Consider the following 22,257-nt stretch of genomic DNA (forward strand, 5'->3'; position numbering starts at 1 on the left):
TTCAAACAGGTGCCATTAATACAGGTAACGAGTGGAGGACAGAGGAGCCTCTTAAAGAAGAAGTTACAGGTCTGTGAGAGCCAGAAATCTTGCATGTTTGTAGGTGACCAAATACTTATTTTCCACCATAATTTGCAAATAAATTCATTAAAAATCCTACAATGTGATTTTCTGGAAAAAAATATCTCATTTTGTCTGTCATAGTTGACGTGTACCTATGATGAAAATTACAGGCCTCTCTCATCTTTTTAAGTGGGAGAACTTGCACAATTGGTGGCTGACTAAATACTTTTTTCCCCCACTGTATATGGCACTGCTCTCCCCTCAGAGAGAGAGAGACCTCACCTTCTTTCTCTCAATATTACGTCCCTCTTTTGTCTTCCTTCCGATCTCATCATATAGCAGCTGTACATCCTACAGCAGGATCACCACTACAGTAACTCACTACATTCCAGAGCACACAGAATGTATTGTCACAAGATGTGGAATCAATGCAGAGGTTCCGTCAAGCTATTCTACAGCTATCATCACACTGTCTGATGTAATGTGTGTACGTATGGGCGCCATATTGTCAGGACCCTGGCGTGACATCAGACAGAAGGAAGGACTCAGAAGCCCTGTTCTGGCCTTGCTGGAAGGAAGTGACAAAAGCCTCAAGCATTTCCCCCCAGAGACAGGAAGACAGAACGACTATTAAAGGAGGTGCTGAGCTGCTTGGTAAATACTTCATGATACTAACTTAGTGAGTTTGTGTCACAGGGAGAGAGAGAGGGAGGGAGACAGACCGGTATCATAATGTTTCACGGGGTTTTGATCTTATGACCCACCCTGTTGTCTCTAGTGCTCATGTTTATAAAATGACCAGGTTGTCATCACACGTCAGAGAGGCTGACAAATCAGAGCTTCTGTTTTATTAACCATACTGGATTATTAATGGCTATTCTGTCCCATCGGTTGAAAGATACTATATGGTCTGTGCTAGAGTATCTGAGGCATCTAAGGATCGGACTTAGCCTCCCCGAATAAGTCAAAGCTTCAAACTGTGTGAGCCTCACTTCCTTATAGGCTTGCTAATGATTAGCATTCCAGACATATTCACTGACTCAAGTTTTTCACTGATAATACTTCTAATGCTGACAACATTACCCCCAATGGCCAACATTATCTGAGTAACACCCATTCTCACTATTGACAGGGGCACAACATAAAAAAAGCTAACATATATTTAGCCTGCCCTCATCCCCTAGATCCCTTCCTTTCACACACACACACAAATGCACGCACGCATACACTGACACATAGTTCTCATGCCTACCGGCATATTTCACTTTGCATAACAAACTCCCCCAACATTAAAATAGCCCAGGGTCTCTGAGCCACTGTCTACTACCATACCATGGTACCATGACCTGGAGCATGAAACCAGCCAACTGTGTGTTCATGTCAAATAACACTTTATAGAATTCAGATCATCCAACTGTTCCTTAAACTGCTGTAATACCAGAATTATTCACATCCTAATACCAGAATTCTTTACATTCTTAACATTTCCAATACGCTTTTACAAACTAAGGTCAACCACAGTCAATTGTGATAACCTTAAACCATAAATCAACTAAGTGGGTTTAAACCTAAAATAATTTATACTACTCAGATGTTATACAGATCTGTAATGCTATCACTGGATCACACAGGTGATTTCAGAGATCCACACCAAGGATCCACTCAATCCTGTTACACACACTTCCTCCCCTAGTGTGTGTAGCATGTATCATGGCTCCGGGACTTACAAGCGTGCGTAGAAGTCACAGAACTCCTTGTAGACTTTGACATCGCTTCGTCTCCTCTGAGACTTGGAGACAGGCAGCTCTGCCTCCCCACCGTTGGCATGATGATGACCGTTGACCTCCGTGTGGGGTTCAGGGTCAGGGGCCGCCCCATTCTCCGGAATGGTGGGTGGCAGAGGCCGACTCTGGACATGAACCTCCATAGGACACGACTCGGTAGTCCAAATACTAGTTAGTACATGCTCCCAGTCCAAGACACACTGCCCCAGGCCTATCCTTTAAATACAAGCTCTTTCCCAAACACTCAGTCTCAGAACAATCCAATCCAAAGGGCAGGAGTAGCAGTCCAGAGAGATGGTCTGAGCAGCACTGAGACTGAGAAGGAGACTGACTGACTGACCTGACTTCACACAGATCCCTGATCTACCTCCCTCTCTCTCTTTTTCTCTCCCTTGCTCACACTCTCTCATTCCCTTTCACCCTCCCTCAACGCTCTCTCTCACACACACACCCTGTCTCTAGACGCTGTCTCTCTTGCCCTACCTCTCCCTTCTCCTCTGTGTCACCCTTCCTCCCTCCCTCTCTCTGTTAAGGGGTGTGTCTTTCAAACTAAGAGCCCACCCAGCCACCGGACTAGAGCAGACAGAGGTGACTGGACACACACACAGTGAAGGGAGACTTCACGGGGTGCCTGCCATCTCTATCTAAAAGGGGGGCTGAGTATGAGTGGATGTATGAATGTATATTGTTATGTGTTTATCCTTTATTCCACTGGTCAGTAGATACATTTGTATCATAATCCATAGTTCATCAATGTACAGTTATATGCATACTTTCATCATTACACCCTGACCTGTTATTCTTAAATAGGAATGAATGGGAGTTATGTTTTGTCATTATCTTGTGTTATCATTTGCTCTCTCTCTGTTCCCTCTCTTTCCTCCCTAGATCCCTGATCACAGGTGATGAGCTGAACCTGTGACCGATGGGGAAGTGCATATATATATATATATATATATATATATATATATTTATATTTGGGTGCTATGGGGTGGGTCTTCAGGTCTCCTGGGTTCCGGGCCACTCTCCGAGAGGAGGCCTTCTTATTGCCCCCAGCACCATGTGTGTTATATTTTCAGCCTGAGGGCCATGTATTTGTAATAAATAAACATTATGTATTTGTAATAAATATCCCTTTAACTTTCGCATCAGACAACATGGTCCTGCGATTCCTTTCATAGATACGGTCCAGGCAATGGGCTGTCGTAACACACACATACACAGTATAACACATTCTCTCTGTACATTGTCACCTATAGAGATATGTTGTGATTTCACAGCTCCAGGAGAGATACAGATGGTTTGGCTTATGTCATAAATGTGTGTGTTTCTGCTCTCAGGGAGATCCACCACATGAATCCGAGTCAGAAACACTACAGGCTGAGTTGAGCAACTCAGTGTTTTGCTCAAGGGAGATTAAGGAATGAAACATGAACTCTGCCAAATGAAAACATTATGAACAGATAAAAGTAATCTCATCCATATTCTGCCATTTCTAATCTAGTGAATAAACACGTTCAGAAAAGAATTACAAAAATGTAAACTAAATTATTAATATTATTATTTGCTCTATGCCATCAGAATGATTGATAGTTGTTTTTGTGGCAAAATTCATCACATCTTACTGCTCTGACTGCCCCTCCTTAAATGAATGACACTCCTACACCACCAAAAGGCCAGGAGAATAAATCTACAGGAAACGCTCAAATAACTCTGATTCAGTGGGAACATATTAATCCTCTGTAAGAAAAACAAACTATTTGTCCCTCTGAAAACCCCTTCAATTACTTTAAAACCAAGGCAGTGTCCCAGCTCCAAATCTCAATGCTGTGTGTAAGCCTGTGTGTCTCTCTAGCATGGAGTACTGTGGACATGTGCGTCTCTCCACAGAGTGTTGGACCGTAAACCAGGAGGGCAGAGGCATTCCTCTCTGCTATTCCAATCTACTGCGTGTTTCCATCATTCTACAAATAGATGCCTGGGAAATTCTCATCTCCAAACCAGGCTCTGGCAGCTGACGCCAGCCCCAGTGTATGTGGGGGGCCAGCTTTACCCTCCTTCCTGTCCCTGGTGAGAGAGGCTGGTGTGTGACTTACTGCTAGTAGGTTCTTACTCACACACACAACATGGGTCCTTCTATTCTCACTACTGATCCAGATAAAGAATGGATTTAAATGGTCATAGGAAACAGACTGGGAACCACTGGTGTTGACTGACAGGACAATGGGCGGGACAAAAACAGGAAACACTAAGCTGCCACCCTGATTACAGCATACTGATTATACTGAGGAGTAGAGAGGAGAGTTTCTATGTGGTCGTGTCTCTGTTGTTCAGGCCCTAGCCTATTCCTGACTGCACTGTTCACATTCCACGACAACAGGTGAAGCTTCTCTCTCTTTCTCAGCCTTTGTCTGAGAGAGAGAGAGAAAGATGGCGAGACGAAAATGAGAGAGAAAGAAAGGGACAGAGAGAAAGCCTCTAGCCCGCCAAATCCCTGCATTTCCCATGAAGCCCATATGGAGGTTTATTATGAGAGAGAGAGAGAGAGAGAGAGAGAGAGAGAGAGAGAGAGAGAGAAGGTTGCTATGAGTTGGACGGGGGTGCATGGGGGTTGTGATCGTAGATTCTGCCAGATCCACTCTACTAAAGCTGTTCACAGGCTATAGATCCTGTCAGAACTGGAGCTTATATTTACATGATGTCTCTCTCTCTCTGTGTGTATATCAGTGTGTGTGTGTCAGTGGAGACTGCTGAGGGGAGGACGGCTCATTATAATGTCTGGAACGGAGCAAATGGAATGGCATCAAACACATGGAAACCATGTGTTTAATGTATTTGATACCATTCCACTAATTCCGCTCCAGTCATTCCCACGAGCCCGTCCTCCCAAATTAAGGTGCCACCGACCTCCTGTGGTAGGCGCGTGTAGGGCCTGTAGTACAGCCTGTTCTGAGGTAATAGGGGAGAGTAAACAAATACAGCATCTGACTGACACACATCCAGACTGGGAGAGTGTGTGTAAGTGTTAATGTGTAAGTGAGCTAAGATGTTTGCGAATGTATAAATGTCTGTGTGTTCACTTGATATCAGTGTGTGTGTGTGTGTGTGTGTCACCTCACCAGTAGCCTTTAATTAATGAGGCCACCCAGAGGGGCACCAAGGGGCTAGGGCCTAAAAATGTCCTTAGCAACTGTCACCAGCAGACAGTATGGCTCTGGAGTGCATTCTCTGCATTGGGACATGGCTCTACAGGACTCTAAAGAGATGGGCAATTACATGGTAACAGAATGATGATGAGACTCCAATTCTTCACTTTAAAAAGTATGCCAAACAAAAACCAACGATTGCAAAAATAAACAAACCATACAAGTCTACGCACAAGGACTACTTTCAAAGATGTCCACTGAACATTTTACAAAACAAATATGCTTGAAGAACAGTGTCTAACCATCTAACAAACCAACTAAACGGCCTGATTCCTAACCTGAGATCCATGCACATTACCTGAGTATCCACACAAATCTTCAATTGACATCAATGTATGATTTCTGCAATTGTTGAGCTACATTATATTGGTCACCTACAAATGGACCCCTAGCCCCTATTGGGTATTAGCAACTTGTTAATATGTTGATAACTTCACCCTGGGCTTTCTCTCCTGCAGGTCGAATCCAGGGTTACTCTCAACAACAGGCATACAGAGGAGGCTCCAGTAAACAGCAGTCAGGACAGGGCCAACTACAGAGAGAAACCCTGCCACCTGGGGGTCTGAAGTACAGAGAGAAACCCTGCCACCTGGGGGTCTGAAGTACAGAGTGAAACCCTGCCACCTGGGGGTCTGAAGTACAGAGAGAAACCCTGCCACCTGGGGGTCTGAAGTACAGAGAGAAACCCTGCCACCTGGGGGTCTGAAGTACAGAGAGAAACCCTGCCACCTGGGGGTCTGAAGTACAGAGAGAAACCCTGCCACCTGGGGGTCTGAAGTGCAGAGAGAAACCCTGCCACCTGGGGGTCTGAAGTGCAGAGAGAAACCCTGCCACCTGGGGGTCTGTAGTACAGAGAGAAACCCTGCCACCTGGGGGTCTGAAGTACAGAGAGAAACCCTGCCACCTGGGGGTCTGAAGTACAGAGAGAAACCCTGCCACCTGGGGGTCTGTAGTACAGAGAGAAACCCTGCCACCTGGGGGTCTGAAGTACAGAGAGAAACCCTGCCACCTGGGGGTCTGAAGTACAGAGAGAAACCCTGCCACCTGGGGGTCTAAAGTACAGATAGAGGTGACAAGAAACATTCCAGGATGCAGGAGTTGACTGCACTGTGAGAAAATTCATCTAGTTGTGATGATGATGATGAGAAAAGCAGCTTTAGATGGGTTTAACATCAATACAGAGATAATACAAACAAAGGAAGACTTTGCTGTGACCGAAGAGGGACAGTCTGACCTTAAAGCTAATATAAAAGTTTATTTTATACCAACCCTGGCTGTGGATACATGATGAATAACAGTTTAGTCTGAGGCTTAGTTAGGTATTTTGAAGGGGAAGGTATTACAAACAGTCTCTCTGGGGTTAGTTTGTCAAGTGCACGTTCTAGAGTAAATACTCTGATTGGCAAGACAACACACAGCAACACACACTAACACACACAGCACTGGTGAGATAAATAAAGGAAGTACAGTATTTTACAGATGTGTTGTCAGACAGGCATGGTATTACGAAGTCAAACCGAATAGCAGTATAAATCACTATGGTGATGGTATTTCCTGTTGGTGAGAAAGTGGTGCAACAGCACAGCTGCAAGGTCTCATTGCTCAACCAGAGTACTCCACACCTGGGCCAGGGCCAGAGGCAGGGTTCTGACATACCTTCACACACTCTCCCAGGCAACGCCAGGCCAGGCCGTCCCAAACTACCCCAGCTACAGGCTCCACAAGGATCTCCCAAGGCCCCCTATAAATTCCAAAACTCTCCCGAGTCGCCCCAGGCCACCTGGAAAACTCTGGCTCCCCAGGAATCTTCCAGGCTTCCAGGCTAATGATTTCTAAAACCAAAGTTATTGTTTAGTTGTGATAGCCATACTGTAACACAACTGTAACTGTGTACTTTGCCCTCCCTGCCAGAGGCGAACGTTGAGTTTGACAGGTATGTTTCCTAGACAACGCTGAGGCAGTTATGGTCTCAGCGAGGGCTCCGCACACAGATCAGACTGGAGCTACAAGCTAAGGCTGCTAGCACTAAGGAGAATGATAACCAAACAAACCCCTCTCTCCCCCTGGCTGTGTCAACAGTAGCCATGGTAAGGGAGCGTGGGGTAAGTTGATCCGTTTTTTTACATTCAGCATCACTCTGTCAAGGGAAATATAGTATTCTTTCTAACAAAGATATCTACATATATTTCAGGATGTTGTGTATCCATGGAAATAATCAGAATTCATGTAAACATTACAGTTTTGAAAACATAGCTTGTCCCAAAAAAGTGGTCTCTTGGCACAACCTACCCCAGGTATGGGGTAAGTTGAGCCATGGGACAGGGTAAATTAAGCCCCCTACAAATTTCTGTACTGAATTAAATATTACCACTACCTTTTTAAAACTATGTCTATCTTTATTTCCCAAACACAATTCAACATAATCACTTTGTCTTTTAATAACTGCATTAAAAGCATATTTTAACACAGGCTTAACGCCTAACATACACTTTGTACTTTTTGGAACACTTAACATAGGCCAGGCCCTGTTGTTACCTCATATCTTAGCTATAATTCACTCCATTACACCTGGGAAGAAAACACTTACATTTGCTCAACTTGCCATTGACTCAACTTACCCCAAGGCAAGCATTTTGACTATACTAGCCCACACAGCTACAAGGATGACTTGGAGAAAATCTTTTTTTTGGACCTAACTTGCTTACCACTTTTTCCATGTGGTTTCCTCCTTCACAGACTCCATAAAATGATGACTTCTTTCTAAATATTAGGTCAAATTATTAATTTTGTGTATGGTTTCCTAGAAACGAGGTTGACTCAACATACCCCTTTGGCTCAACTTATCCCACTCTCCCCTAATGGAGAAATATAAGGGCTGTATTGGCATTACATGCTACACAACAACAAGGGGAAAACATGTGGCTGTACACCACAAACCAACAGCTCAGAAAAGTGGAAGAAAGTATAATGTAGGTGCTCTTTTTAGATGTTATTTTTGTGCTAAGTGTACTGTATCTCACACATTACCCTCCCTGTTTTGCCTTTTTTCCTAACATTCATAAAACCTCTGCCCTGCCCCTCTGCCCTACTGGCATGATTTCAGTGTTCCATTTCCTGCTGATGGCAGACGGCTGAGTGAAAGGAGGAGTGAGGGTTTGGGAGGATGTGTTGCAACCTGGGAAGCGAGCTGCATGGTCATATGTGAAGGACACATCACATAGCAGGGACACACCACTACAGCCAATGATGTCACAGCAGAGAGACCAGGTGACCTTATGTTCTGTTCTGTCACTAGCTCAGTTCTGCTGACCAAACACACACTCTCTCTGTCTCTGTGTCTCTGTCTCTGTCTCTGTCTCTGTCTCTGTCTCTGTCTCTGTCTCTGTCTCTGTCTCTCTCTCTCTCTCTCTCTCTCTCTCTCTCTCTCTCTCTCTCTCTCTCTCTCTCTCTCTCTCTCTCTCTCTCTCTCTCTCTCTCTCTCTCTCTCTCTCTCTCTCTAGCAGTAATCTGTCTCTCTCTCTCTCTCTCTCTCTCTCTCTCTCTCTCTCTCTCTCTCTCTCTCTCTCTCTCTCTCTCTCTCTCTCTCTCTCTCTCTCTCTCTCTCTCTCTCTCTCTAGCAGTAATCTGTCGTTCTCAGGTCACCTCTAAAGAGCTATGTCTGCATTCCTGACATTACAGACCTCTAATCATTGCAGGATCAGGGGTGAAGAGAGGTGGGGGGGATAGGTGCAATAAAATCTGTTGTTTTACAGGGTCAGCTATAGTAGTATGGTGCCCCTGGACCAAATTAGGGTTAAGTGCCTTGATCAAGGTAACATTGACAAATGTTTCACCTTTTGATTAGTGGCACAACGCTCTAACCGCTAGGCTACCTGCCGCCCCAGGGGCAGGTAGAAGCCGGGAGAGAAGAGAGAGAAAGAGAGCAGGAAGAGATTGATAGAGAGAATAGGGATGCTATTTTCCAAAGTTGGTACCTTGTTTTAAAAACAGCCACTCTTTTGCCCTTTCAACATGCCTATCAGTAGGTATTGCTGGAACAGTGAGGACAGGGGTGTATTCATTAGTCTGATTCCATGGCAAAACGTTTTGTCTGTTGCAAAATGTTTCGCAACGGAAACCGTTTACTCTAGGAACCAAAAGGAAGCAAACAGAGCAAACGGAACAAAACGGGGCGGGCCCAACCTGAATTTGTCCAATAGAAACTCTTGTTTTCGTTGCAAACGTTTTACGTTTCGCAACAGAATCTGACTAATAAATACACCCCTGTTCTAAACCCCCTCAGGACACAGACAGGATCCTCACACAACCCATAACCAAAGTTTACATACACGTTGTCTAAACATCAGACTGTTATCATGGTTACTCCATGAATATCAATCTGAAAGAAGTCACTGTAAAAAAGACAATAGTCTCTACAAGACAGAATGTTGAATACGATGATATTTAAAATGTACTTTACAGGTTGTCCATGCTATTGGTCCTTTTGGCGGTAGGAAGTGTTGTTTACCCAACTTTTTGCGGCGCCGGTAGGTTCTGTTGCTTGTTTTTTTCATCTCCTGATGCATTTCACGTGATGAACAATATGTAAACAATAGCCGAATGTAACCAAACGTTGTCGACCAAAGCGGGTTCCCTCGCAATCAGCTGGAAGTGCTTGTGAAATGTGTCAGCTGATTGCGTGGGACAGCCTTTTTTTTTGGTCTGTGCTTCGGTTAAACTCGGCCATTGTTGACATATTGTGCAAGTAGCGTGCGAATTGCGTCAGCATTGAAAATTAAAACCAGAAATACAAACCGCCATACAGACCAGCGTACTGAAAGTCAGGTTAAAAACGCTACTCTGTGGATATTCTGTCTCAGATTACCTCCTACATAAGGACAAAATCAGTGGACAACAGGTAAATACGTTCAATTGAAGTTTATTCAACAGTCTGACTAGCGATGGGACTGTTCACAAAAAGTGAGCCTACATGTTAGAGACGAGAGAGGAGTCTTCCACTCTCAGATTCGTTGAGGCTAACATACACTCTACACAGGCGTCACCTCACAGTCATACTATCAGGCCACACAGACCAGGTTCTCTGCCTCTCTACAACACAAAGGACACCAACAGATGGTGACTCATCAAATGTACCCAAGTATTAACCCTAACTATCCCCCACTACAGTACACTTTTCTGACCTGCTGCCTGATTGCTCTGCAGTCTGATCAAATAGAGAAAAATCAGAGAAAGGGGGGAGGTAAAGAGAGAGAGGAGTCTCACCTGAGGCTGTTAGTAGCCATGCTGCCATAGCTGTCAGGTCTCTCCTGTCTGCGTCTGTACAGGTCTGAGTTAGACAACTCCTTCAGCCGCAGAGAGTTCATCCCTCCTTCCTTCCCTCCCCTCCCTCCGTCCACCAGGGCACGGATACACACTCACAGTCAGTAATCCTCCTCGTGTGTGTGATCAGTAAGTTCCAAGGCTCGACAGGCCGACAACCACCACTGACCTGCACCAGTCTCCTCTCCAAGCCCAGAACAGCAGCTCACACCTGGGAAGCCCTTGGCAGAAGAGTCCCCTCTCTCTCCTGGAACAGCAGGCTACTACATTCCACACTCCCTCTATCTCTGATACACACACACCGCCAGGCACACATCCATAGGAATGACCTATCAGGGGTGTGGCTCTGATCCAACACACCTATCAGCTCCTCGCTCCGCCCCAATCCTCAGCCTTAAGGCAGGGGCATATTCATTACGCCGATTCCGTTGCAAAACGTTTCTTAAACGGAAGCAAACGGAACAAAACGGGGAGGGACCTAACTGAATTTGTCCAATAGAAACTCTAATTTTAGTTTCAAAAGGCAACTGTTTGGACTGATTATAGAGATTGGGGGAGGAGGGAGAGAGTAGAAGAAAGAAAGAAAGAAAGAAAGAAAGAAAGAAAGAAAGAAAGAAAGAAAGAAAGAAAGAAAGAAAGAAAGAAAGAAAGAAAGAAAGAAAGAAAGAAAGAGAGATCCCTTCCACTGATCAATCCAACATGACGGTTAGTCTCTGTTGATATGTTGTTGATAACTTGTTGATAAATTGTCTACAGTGCAGCCTCTCTATCTTCCTGTAGTCTCTCTGTCCCCAGTCTCTCTCTGTCTCTGCATCAGTCTGCCTAAGAGAGAGGAGGTCTCTGTGATAGAAGAGGGCAGTGTGTTTCCTGCCCATTGTTCAGTTAATTGATAAAAGCATAAACAGTCAGAGTGGCCACTTCACAGGCCTGGGATCTGTAGTAAATACTAATAAATATCAGCATAGATTAACTAAACTGACAATATAGATGTATTCATAAGGACTATTACATAATAGAACTTATCTCATCCTCACAGATTTCCTCAGATACCAAACAGCGCCATTGGAGCCCCAAGTAATGAACCTATCCAACCTCTGTGTGTACTGTGTATTCAGCTCCCTATGTATTCACACCCTCATAGCACATTTGTAAAACTGTACACTGAACTCTTCACACAGAGCAAACACACACACACACACACACACACAGGGCCAGAGCCATGCCAGAAGAGTTCAGAGTTTACATGGTCACTATGATGTAGTGACAGAGTGATGGCTACTCTGATCCTACAATAACACCTTTTCCTCTTCCTGTTTGGGACTTTAGTGTGTGTGTGTGTCAATTCATGTTACTGCAGCCGATATCACAATCCCTAACCCCACCCATATCAGACCAATGTCAATCTCTACACCAACATGAGAACAACCCAATCAAACACTTGCATTAGGGTAAGAGAGCCATACACGACCTGTAACATCACAGCAAATAAAGAGTTGTCACAAACAAATAAACACACAGACAGAGAGCGGAGCAAAGAGAGGTCTACACAGAGGACCACAGACACAGGCAGGCCCTGGTGTAGCAGAGTACTAGACTGGCTAAAACATTTGACGGTATGGGTCTACTGTAACTGAACAATGACACACACAGGGAAAACACAACTGTCCAAAATGAAGAAGATTGAAATGTAATGAAGTGGTATACTTGCCTTTTACTCAGTGTTGATGTGTTGTGAGTCTGCCTTCAACATATTATTATGTTATTATTAACGCTTTAATTTGATATTGTTCCTCTTGCTCAGAGGATGTTATTGGCTAATACAGTGAGAGAGTGAAGTGTGTGTGTGTGAAGAGAGAGATACCCATCCCCTAAGGATAGTTCTGTCTCTAGAGTCAACACACCCAGCAGCTTTCACCTTCACTAGCCTGCCTTAACCTGCACTATATTCCACACACACAGAACATTAATTTACATGAAATTCAAGCATGATTGCAACTATTACATTTATATGACAAACTAGCTGCAACAGGCTCACTATAAAATATCTAACCTGTGGGATGATTGCTGTAATTCGATCATAATAAAAGTGCATCTTATGATCATTATTAGCGGGTAGGCTAATGCCCAAAATTACATTCACAGTTAGTGAGAGTCTCTCTAGTCTCCTGAGAGGCCAGAGGCTATCGGGATATCAGCTGGGTACGATAATGAACCATGTTCAGCAGGAATGTGATGACTGGCTGAAAGACACTCACTACACGCACACATGCACAAACCTCCCCTTAAGGTCCTCTTAATGCTGCCTTTGTAGCCACTACATTCCAGTACCAGTTGAGAGGATAGAGCTGGGGTGTAGGCCGCACGCCACTTTCTAACTGACTGACTGCAACACTGACACAGTTGAGTACTGTGATCAACTGTCCGTGAGATTTACTTGGTTGCTTTCCCAGATATAATTCATTATTTCTATGGAACAACATGTGATTTCTGCATAGATTTCGCCAAGACAAATAAGAGTGGTATCAGCCATTGGAGGAAAGCCAAGTAAATGAATGTCCAAATCTACCAAAACATGAAGGTACTGCCACTTTCTGGATATCACAGGTACTGCAGTCTTATAGACTAACACTGCCCTCAGATCTTGCAGCCATCTGGTTGGAAATTTATTTTGACATTTCTTTCAAAGAGACATTGAATTAACATAACTAAGATGAAGAGTGGGCTACTGAGCTACAAACACACTAATACTTTATTCAACAATCAATACTTGATCTGATACTGCAGATTGTGTAGGTTGCATGTAGAAGAAACAGAATACTATAACAAAATATGAATGTCTTACCAAAGTATTTTGTTAGGCTGCTCTGAGGTTGCTGTTGTTATTATTGTCCCTACTGTGTCTTCTTCTACTGTGTCTGTTGCTATCTCTCGCTCTGCTCACCCACATCACTTCCTATTTGGCTGCCTGGAAGGCCTGCCTGTGGTTGGCGTGATGATGGAGTGTGTGTGTGTGTGTGTGTGTGTGTGTGTGTGTTTGTGTATGCGTGCATGTGTGTGTGTCTGAGTGTTGGTGGCTGACTGACTCACAGGGTGCAGTCTGTTCAGTGATTGAGGACAGGGATAGGGGTGGAGAAAGCTGGCTGTGTGTATCACTACGGCCATAGTCAGGGCTAGAGTAGGGTCAGGGCTAGAGTAGGGTCAGGGCTGGAGTAGGGTCAGGGCTAGAGTAGGGTCAGGGCTGGAGTAGGGTCACGGCTAGAGTAGGGTCAGGGCTGGAGTAGGGTCAGGGCTGGAGTAGGGTCAGGGCTGGAGTAGGGTTGGGGTTAGAGTAGGGTCAGGGCTAGAGTAGGGTTGGGGTTAGAGTAGGGTCAGGGCTAGAGTAGGGTCAGGGCTAGAGTAGGGTCAGGGCTAGAGTAGGGTCAGGGCTAGAGTAGGGTCGGGGCTAGAGTAGGGTCAGGGCTAGGGAGGGAGTGTGCTGTGTGCATATGATCTTTGTTTATTGTGTGGGTCACAGGAAGATACCAGGAATAGGTTTTTGTGTTGGATCACTCACAATACCAGACTGACAGCACAGAGACATTTGGGAAGCAGAGCCACTGCTCCTCTCAACACATTTCACCACTGCTGTTGTCTACTGTGACCACCAGAGTGCGCTGTACACATGAACCCACACAGACTGAAAAGGAGACTGAAATGTGGGAGTTAGCCAAGTAAGTGCAAATGTAACGGTTTGGTGAACCATTGCTAACGTGATGAGTAACCTTGCCTGAGACCTAAATAGTTACATTAGCTCCAGAAATATTTCACACCGTTATCTCAATGTCATGCTAGGAACTTGTGACTAATAATGTTCTATGCCATTCTAATGCAAGACAGAGACTGGGAACCTGCCTGGTAAGCCTTGATTGTGTAAACAGACATGATTCAGTCTAAATCCAGAATCTGCTAAGACTTGTCATACTACTAAGGCCCTAGTTTATTCAGGCCCTTGCCAGAAATTCTACTATATTAAAGGTCAAAACTGCTAATAAACTGGGCAGGAAAAGTACAAATATGCACAATTCCAAGAAAAAACAAGGTATACCAAATGTATAAATGTATAAATATCTGACCGACAGTAGCTCTGATGTCCAATGTTCCCACAGAGCTCATTCCTAGTCAGGGTGGAGCACAGACAGAGAGAGAGACAGAGAGAGGGGGAGAGAGAGAGAGAGACACTCAGGAGACTAGAGAGAATTTTCCCTCCCTTCCTCCATCCATCCCACTTCCCCCAACAGCAGCTCAGGACAGGAAGTTATATACAGTGTGTGTGTGTGTGTGTGTGTGTGTGTGTGTGTGTGTGTGTGTGTGTGTGTGTGTGTGTGTGTGTGTGTGTGTGTGTGTGTGTGAATGTTTGTGGGGGCAGACAGGCAGTGCAGGGGAGACAAAATGCATCACAGAGCCCGTTGTATGTGTGTTGGGTGAATGTGGCCCGGTGAACTAGTACAGGATAAAACGGTGTCCTTCCTGATAGGAGCAGAGATCCCTTGATCTAAATTTTTACATTTTAGTCGTTTAGCAGACGCTCTTATCCAGAGCTACTTACAGTTAGTGAGTGCATACATTTTTTCATACTGGATCTAAATAAAGTAACACACACGTTAGTGGTTACTTTATTTAATTAACAGGACAGGAAGTGGATCTGCTGAAAAGTGTCTCAAGGGGCAGAATGGAACTACAGTAACCCCTAACAACTGGATGGAGGGAGATAGCATCATCACATTCACTGCGTCAGACCTTGACAGCATGGAAATGCAGCTCCTGGCCTGTACTGTATGTCAGTATACTACAGACTTAGGGCTGGACCTTTATGGCTGAATTTACATAGGCTGACCAGTCTTTTGACCAATCGCATCAGCTCTTTTCACATCAGATCTGATTCGCAAAAAAAACTATTAGTGAAAAAAATATCAGAATTGGGCTGCCTGTGTAAACACAGCCTAAACACTGTTGTCCTAATGACCACAACAAGTTGTCAGATGGTCCCAGGCCTAGGCTACTTCAGCCTAGTCTGGTAGACTAGACGTACCATAGTAAATGTAAATCCGGGACACTCAAATTAGTATGATATGTTACATTTGATATGGTTACATAAGATAGAAGGTTACTTGTTCAGTAGGCTATGTTGTTCAGTAGGCTATCTTATGTATCACAATCCGGCCCTGATTGGGAGTCCCATAGGGCGGCGCACAATTGGCCCAGCGTCGTCTGGGTTTGGCGGGGGTAGGCCGTCATTGTAAATAAGAATTTGTTCTTAACTGACTTGCCTAATTAAATGAAGGTTAAATTAAAAATTTAATAAAAATAAACTCTATAACGAAAGTAGGCCGCGTTGTGATTGTTACATTGTTTCACCAGTGATCACACACTACACTGCATCAACTCTTCTGTGCGCAACTCTACACCCCACAGACAGACAGCGCTGAGCCAGGTCATTGAACGCAACAGGCTGCAGTTTTGTTTGTCAAGAGTCAGACTGCGAATAATTGTCTACAAACTCTTTATAGAAGCAGATTTGGACCATCATACAGTTATTTTCTGTTCAGTACTCACCCATTGCCGTTGGTCATTTCTTCAACCACCCCCAACATCTTCTGGACTGTAGGGGGGTTCGTCTCCAGTGGTTCTTTCTTTCCAGATGTTTGGATCTCGAGGAGATTTATTTTAGACAGACTACTGTTTACAAGCGACACTTTCTTTGTAATGGCGAATGAGCCTCGCCTGTTTCTCTCTCTGTCTGTGTACAGTCATTGGTCTGGCTCCTGCGCTAAAATGTAATTTAACCGGACTAGACCCGCCCTCTCTGAACTTCACATTTCAGTCAAGTCATCCATGTTGGGACCACAGTAGGCAAGCCTTTACTGTAAATACCGACGAGACAGATGCATATCAGGAGGTTAATATCCTACCTATAAATACATGTAATGGAAAACTTCAACCCTCATGCACTAACTGTTCTTATTTCATTGCGCTGTTTAGGTCGATTTCAACATATTTTCCAGCTAAACATGGCGGGATGTGCGCTGAAATCTTCCCGAGCAGCACCAGTAAAAAATATATATTTGACAAACTATTTCACAGGAATTTGACCTCTAATGTTCTATCATTCCTGCGTGCCATTGGAGAAAATAACGCGGCTCAATAGGGCGCTCCTCGAAAGTGTAGCCTATTTTATGTTTTAATAAGCATTCGGTCAAATTAACAAAACATTACATTCAACCATAAGACAGGCTACATTAGTGTCTATAACTTTAAAATACATAGCCTACTAGTGCTCATTGTGCTTACGTCATGTAATTGGGAAAATATTTCCTTAAAAGGAAGTATTTCCCGAATGAGACGAGGAAAACATCTGGAAGATCTTTCTCTAGGCTATCCCTTAGAAATACAGAGGAGGTACAGAATGAGTGTGTGTTATAATGGACATTTTCACTCCAGATCACTTTATTCAATGAACTAAAATCTTTAACACAGTAAATATTTATTTAAATTGTAGTGTTTATTCACAGTTAAAGAATAAGGATGGTGGTTAGGCTACTTATTGCAGGTCTCTTCATAAAATGGTAGATCTAAAACGTAAGCTTACATTTGGATTTTTTTGTCCTTTTGTAAAACACTTCTTAACCTGGAGTACTACAAGACATCAACTTCAACCAAACGGTGAGGACTGGAAACCCTCACCAGTGTACAACAAAATCAGTAATAATTTTTAATCTTAGGCTATAGCCCAATAATCTTTTAAAATAACATTATTTTCATCATTAACACAATACTTTCCCTAATGATTCATTAAAAGTACATTCCATTATTCCCATGTATTACTGGTCCCCCCAATCTGGCCTCATTCGTTAATAAGAAGCATAAACAGCTGCCTTAGGAATGATACAGAACAATGATATTATCATATAACCCTGGGTAAGAGATGGGCAAATCTGAATTGGCACCTTATTTCCAATATATGGGAACTAGGGTGCAATTTCAGATATAAAGCACGCCAATGGGACTACAGAGCAAAGCAGAGGCTGGTATTTTACCCAACCATTGATATCCAGAACCATTTCTGCATGTTTGGTTAACTTGGAAAACAAGCAGCCTCACATTTTAATAACATGGTCATTACACAGTAAATAGATAGTAATTACTATATTTACACTGAGTGTACAAAACATTGGGAACACCTGCTCTTTCCATGACAGACTGACCAGGTAATTCCAGATGAAAGCTATGATCCCTTATTGATGTCACCTGTTAAATCCACTTCAAATCAGTGTAGATGAAAGGGAGGAGACAGGTTAAATAATGATTTTTAAGCCTTGAGACATGGATTGTGTATGTGTGCCATTCAGAGGGTGAATGGGCAACACAAAATATTGAAGTGCTTTTGAACGGGATATGGTAGTAGGTGCCAGGCCCAGGCGCACCGGTTTGAGTGTGTCAAGAACTGCAACAAGCATGGTCCACTACCCAAAGGACATCCAGCCAACTTGACAACTGTGGGAAGCATTGGAGACAACATGGGCCAGCATCCCTTATAGAGTCCATGCCCCTACAAATTGAGGCTGTTCTAAGGGCAAAAGGCGGTGCAACGCAATATTAGGAAGTTGTTCTTAATGTTTTGTACACTCAGTGTATATTTACATATATTTAAGATGTTCCCAATTACAGATTATGTACCTACATATTACCAGAGCATCCTTTGGTATGTAATATCGATACATCAAAATAAATGAAACAGGTGTGAATTAGAACATGTGAATATTGTCAATTCATCGCATTACATTTTAAAAATGTTTTTGTCATTTAGCAGACACTTATCTAGAGCGACTTACAGGAGCAATTAGAATTCAATGCCTTGCTCAAGGGCACATCAACAGATTTTTCACCTAGTCGACTCTGGGATTCTTTCGGTTACTGGCCCAACACTCTTAAAGCAAATTTGCGCTTGATCCGAAAATGTGGTAGGAGGCTCCGTATGTAGGATGTGACAATTGCGGAGCCTCCGGAGGCATGAAGAGGCCAAACTAAGCTCCGTACCACATTGCCGTGTGCCTCCCAAATGTATTAACAATGTGGAGGGTTCCATATAGCTCTGCATTGACATGACTGGTTGACGGTAGGTGGGGGCGGGAGGTCCTGTATAAACACAAACTCACTTCCTTGACAACTTCCTTCACAACAGCTCTGCGCTGCTCTCCGAAGTGCAAGAAGTATGAATGCCCTGACTTCTGCAGAGGCCATATCACTTTAAATGCTGCACGGCCAATGCAGATGTCCGATTGACCATGCAGCGCCTTTTAACTGCTAGGCTACCTGCTGCCCTGTATCAGACCTATAATGAGTGAGCAATGAAAACAGGTGGTCAAATCTGTAAAAACAGTCATAGTTCACTTCTTTAACTGTTGTAAAACTTAAGCGTTGCTTGGAATTGATTGTTACAAGCAACAAAATCAATCTTATAAAATAATCCCAGTAATGACTGTTAGGTATTGGTGAATTAACCCATCATGAATGGTTCAGTAACGTACCATCAGCTAAAAATAGTACTGGCTTGCATTGCTGACTACTGGCTTTTTTTTCAAGTAGATGGATGATCATCAATATATAAAGACTTTTTAATAACTCCAGTTGATCAGACATATTAACCAGATGAAAGTGAAGGCAGGTAGAAAGACGACATTCGTTGATGTGTGTGTGTTCATCTGATGCCTGACCAGCTGTGTAAGTAGGAGGTCCATCCTGAGCCTCTAGCTCCTCCCACTTCCTCCTCACCTGCAGCAGAAAGAGGCCGGGTCAGAAATACAGGAAAGACACTGCAGTACCAACTAGGGCTTTGGCAGTCACGAAATTTCATCAGCCGGTGATTGTCAATGTCAAGCAAATAACTGTGGGTCTCACGGTAATTGAGCGTTAATTAACAAACACATTTAGCATCTCCTGCCTTCCACACATAGCCTACAAGCCACTGATGCAGACCTTTGGAACTTCTACATTTAAAAAAGTATAATAAAACCATGTAATATAGCCTACACTGTCACAATAAATCCATTATTTATTTTAGACAGGTCTTAAGAAGCATGATATGAAGAAAATGTAGTCTCTCTCAGAAGAACAGAATAGCATACTCTGAGTTGTGCTTATGTTAGGTCCTGGTGTGGCTATGCCAAATGGCTGTGGGCTACACTAGTTCATTTAACAGACAAGATTTGCTTAGAATTCCGTGGCATTCATTTATAGTATGAAGATTACAATTGAACAAAGCTGAATAAAATATAAACATTTTCTCAAAACGATTTGAGGGAGTGCGCACATGCGGCTTTTCTGTGTTGAGCGGTTAACAAAGAAATAGGTACTCCTATATGCTTAATTTAGAGTTATTAATGTAACTTTAGTTGTTCTACAAACGTTGGGCTATATGTTTTGATTTTTAATACATTGTAAGGCTGCATGATGAGATTCTAATGATGATTTGAAAAAAGTTGCTTGAAAGGCATGAGCTCTGCTTTGTTTTTTGCGCAGGCTGTACACACTTCCTTAGTCTCTCATTCACAATTTGACAAGCACTTGATAATGCCTTGAATTTCACGACGGCGTCCCCTTTGTGGCTGTAATGCACCCTAAAAAAATCCATGCCTTTGTTGTGCCCTCCTCCCTGAGCGCGCGCTCTCCATCACGTGATCGGGTATTTCTCACAGGCTACAAGTGAAGACAGACACGTCGGGGACGCAACTGCGCGCGTCCTTATCCAATTCCGAGGTGCATATTGAAGATATTGGAAGAACTGTCCACATTTACATTGTCAGCCAACAAGATGAGTAGGCCTAACGAACAGCAAAAGCACTAGCCTATGTCAATCTACTATCCCCCATAGTACATAAGTCAACCTATTCTATTCTGTGCGAGAAATAGATATTCCAAAACATAGTCTGGGACAGTTGTGGGATGCAATAGATCCCAAATTAATACCACCACTAGCATAAAAAAAATAATTAAAAAAATGTATGCAATGTGGCTGACACAACAGATCAGAACGTTTAGTTTAAAATGTTGATAAACTATTAGGCTATTTCTTCACATTATAAGCGCAGCAATGCACACATGACAGTAGGCTATAAGCGGGAATGTTCCATTAGCAGGAAAACTCCATTATCAAAAGTGACCGCAAATGCGATTATGCATGTAATGCTTTTATTATAAAATGTGCATTTTTGGGTGAAAATAATCTTCCCCAAACTTGAAACTCACCCGCTGCTTATGTATGCCAGTTAGGCTCTATAACCCCTTGTAAAGCGGATTAATGTGCTCAATTAAGACATTATTTGGCCTCAAACCTTATCAAAAACATATAGGCCTTTGTGCTAGGCTACATGAGGTGTGCGACTATGAAAAAAGGCTTTTTCTTATGCTGGGCATCATTCACAAGTGATAGGCTAACGTTGTCACCCATCAGACTATTCTTGATTTAATATTGTCTTTACATATACTAAATAATATGTGTGAAATTTGTTTTGATTTAGGATGGACCATTATCATGCACCTGTCTCGAAACAGGGGCAGCGGGAAAAAAATACATGTCATCTATTAACTTAAAATTGCGAATGGAGGACGCTTTTCCCATGATTCATTTTCATGTCAGCCGGGTAGGCTATACTTCTGTTGTAAAGAACAGCAATGTGCTTAATATTAGGAAAGTTGAGAAATAAATATAGTAAGCCTATAGAAAGCTGATGGGATCCTCTTTTTAATAGAGGCCATCACGCTTTCTCACACAATTGCCTAGCCTATAGAAATGTTGCGCAACATGGGCTCATGGCCTCATGAAGTGTTTGATTAGATTTTCGAAGATATTTGCATTGATGTCAGAGTGATTAGAGGGACAATAGTGTGCTGAGTACCAGGCAGTTAGCAAGTTTGGTAGGCTACTAATGACAATTAACGTGACTACACACTCACGTGGAATTTGACTGCCGGTTTGGCGGTAATACGGTCACCGCAACAGCCCTAGTACCAACACAGTATTTACTATACATTCCGGTGTTGACCTACATAGAATGTTGACGATATCTCTGCAATTTCACTGACCTTTTACTCACACTGAGCAATCGATGGGTGTGTGTGTGGACATACAGTACCAGTCAAAAGTTTGGACACACCTACTCTTCAAGGGTTTTTCTTTATTTTTACTATTTTCTACATTAAAAGAATAATAGTGAAGACATCAAAACTATGAAATAATGTAGTAAACAAACAAAAAAAGTGTTAAACAAACCAAAATATATTTTATATTTGAGATTCTTCAAATAGCCACCCTTGCCTTGACGACAGCTTTGCACACTCTTGGCATTCTCTCAGCCAGCTTCATCTGGAATGCTTTTCCAACAGTCTTGAAGGAGTTCCCACATATGCTGAGCACTTCTTGGCTATTTTTCCTTCACTCTGCCGTCCGACTCATCCCAAACCATCTCAATTGGGTTGAGGTCGGGGGATTGTGGAGGCCAGGTCATCTGATGCAGCACTGCATCACTCTCCTTTTTGGTAAAACAGCCCTTACACAGCCTGGAGGTGTGTTGGGTCATTGTCCTGTTGAAAAACAAATGATAGTCCCACTAAGCCCAAACCAGATGGCGTATCACCGCAGAATGCTGTGGTAGCCATGCTGGTTAAGTGTTCCTTGAATTCTAAATAAATCACAGACAGTGTCACCAGCAAAGCACCCCCACACCATAACACCTCCTCCTCCATGCTTTACGGTGGGAACTACACATGCAGAGATCATCCGTTCACCCACACCGCGTCTCACAAAGACAGTGGTTGGAACCAAAAATCTCAAATTTGGACTCCAGACCAAA

The 22,257-nt window shown here is 43.3% G+C and overlaps 2 protein-coding genes across 8 annotated transcripts in view; both read right to left on the minus strand.

Annotated features, from left to right (window-relative positions):
• The window catches only part of LOC311143329 (LIM and senescent cell antigen-like-containing domain protein 1), a 34,706-nt gene extending 18,492 nt beyond the window's left edge, over nt 1-16,214 (minus strand). The window contains exons 1-2 of one of the 7 annotated variants that reach the window (XM_084179164.1): nt 15,965-16,214; nt 14,485-14,526 (exon numbers count right to left, since the gene is read on the minus strand). In XM_084179164.1, the coding sequence (XP_084035290.1) occupies nt 14,485-14,526; nt 15,965-16,002 (80 nt within the window). In that variant the 5' untranslated portion in view covers nt 16,003-16,214. Of the gene's footprint in view, nt 1-1,790; nt 2,769-9,507; nt 10,288-10,315; nt 11,039-14,484; nt 14,527-15,964 lie in introns of those variants that run through there. The other 6 variants (XM_084179165.1, XM_084179167.1, XM_084179163.1 and 3 more) reach the window with 6 other exon arrangements.
• Nucleotides 16,215-16,821: 607 nt separating this feature from the next.
• Nucleotides 16,822-22,257, minus strand: part of LOC311143758 (GRIP and coiled-coil domain-containing protein 2-like) — a 35,854-nt gene continuing 30,418 nt past the window's right edge. Inside the window, exon 24 of the mRNA XM_084179636.1 lies at nt 16,822-19,180. Within this exon, the coding sequence (XP_084035762.1) occupies nt 19,107-19,180 (74 nt within the window). The 3' untranslated portion in view covers nt 16,822-19,106. The remainder of the gene's footprint in view (nt 19,181-22,257) is intronic.

This window comes from Coregonus lavaretus (assembly GCF_964263955.1).
Source record: "Coregonus lavaretus genome assembly, chromosome: 16".
NCBI lineage: Eukaryota > Metazoa > Chordata > Actinopteri > Salmoniformes > Salmonidae > Coregonus > Coregonus lavaretus.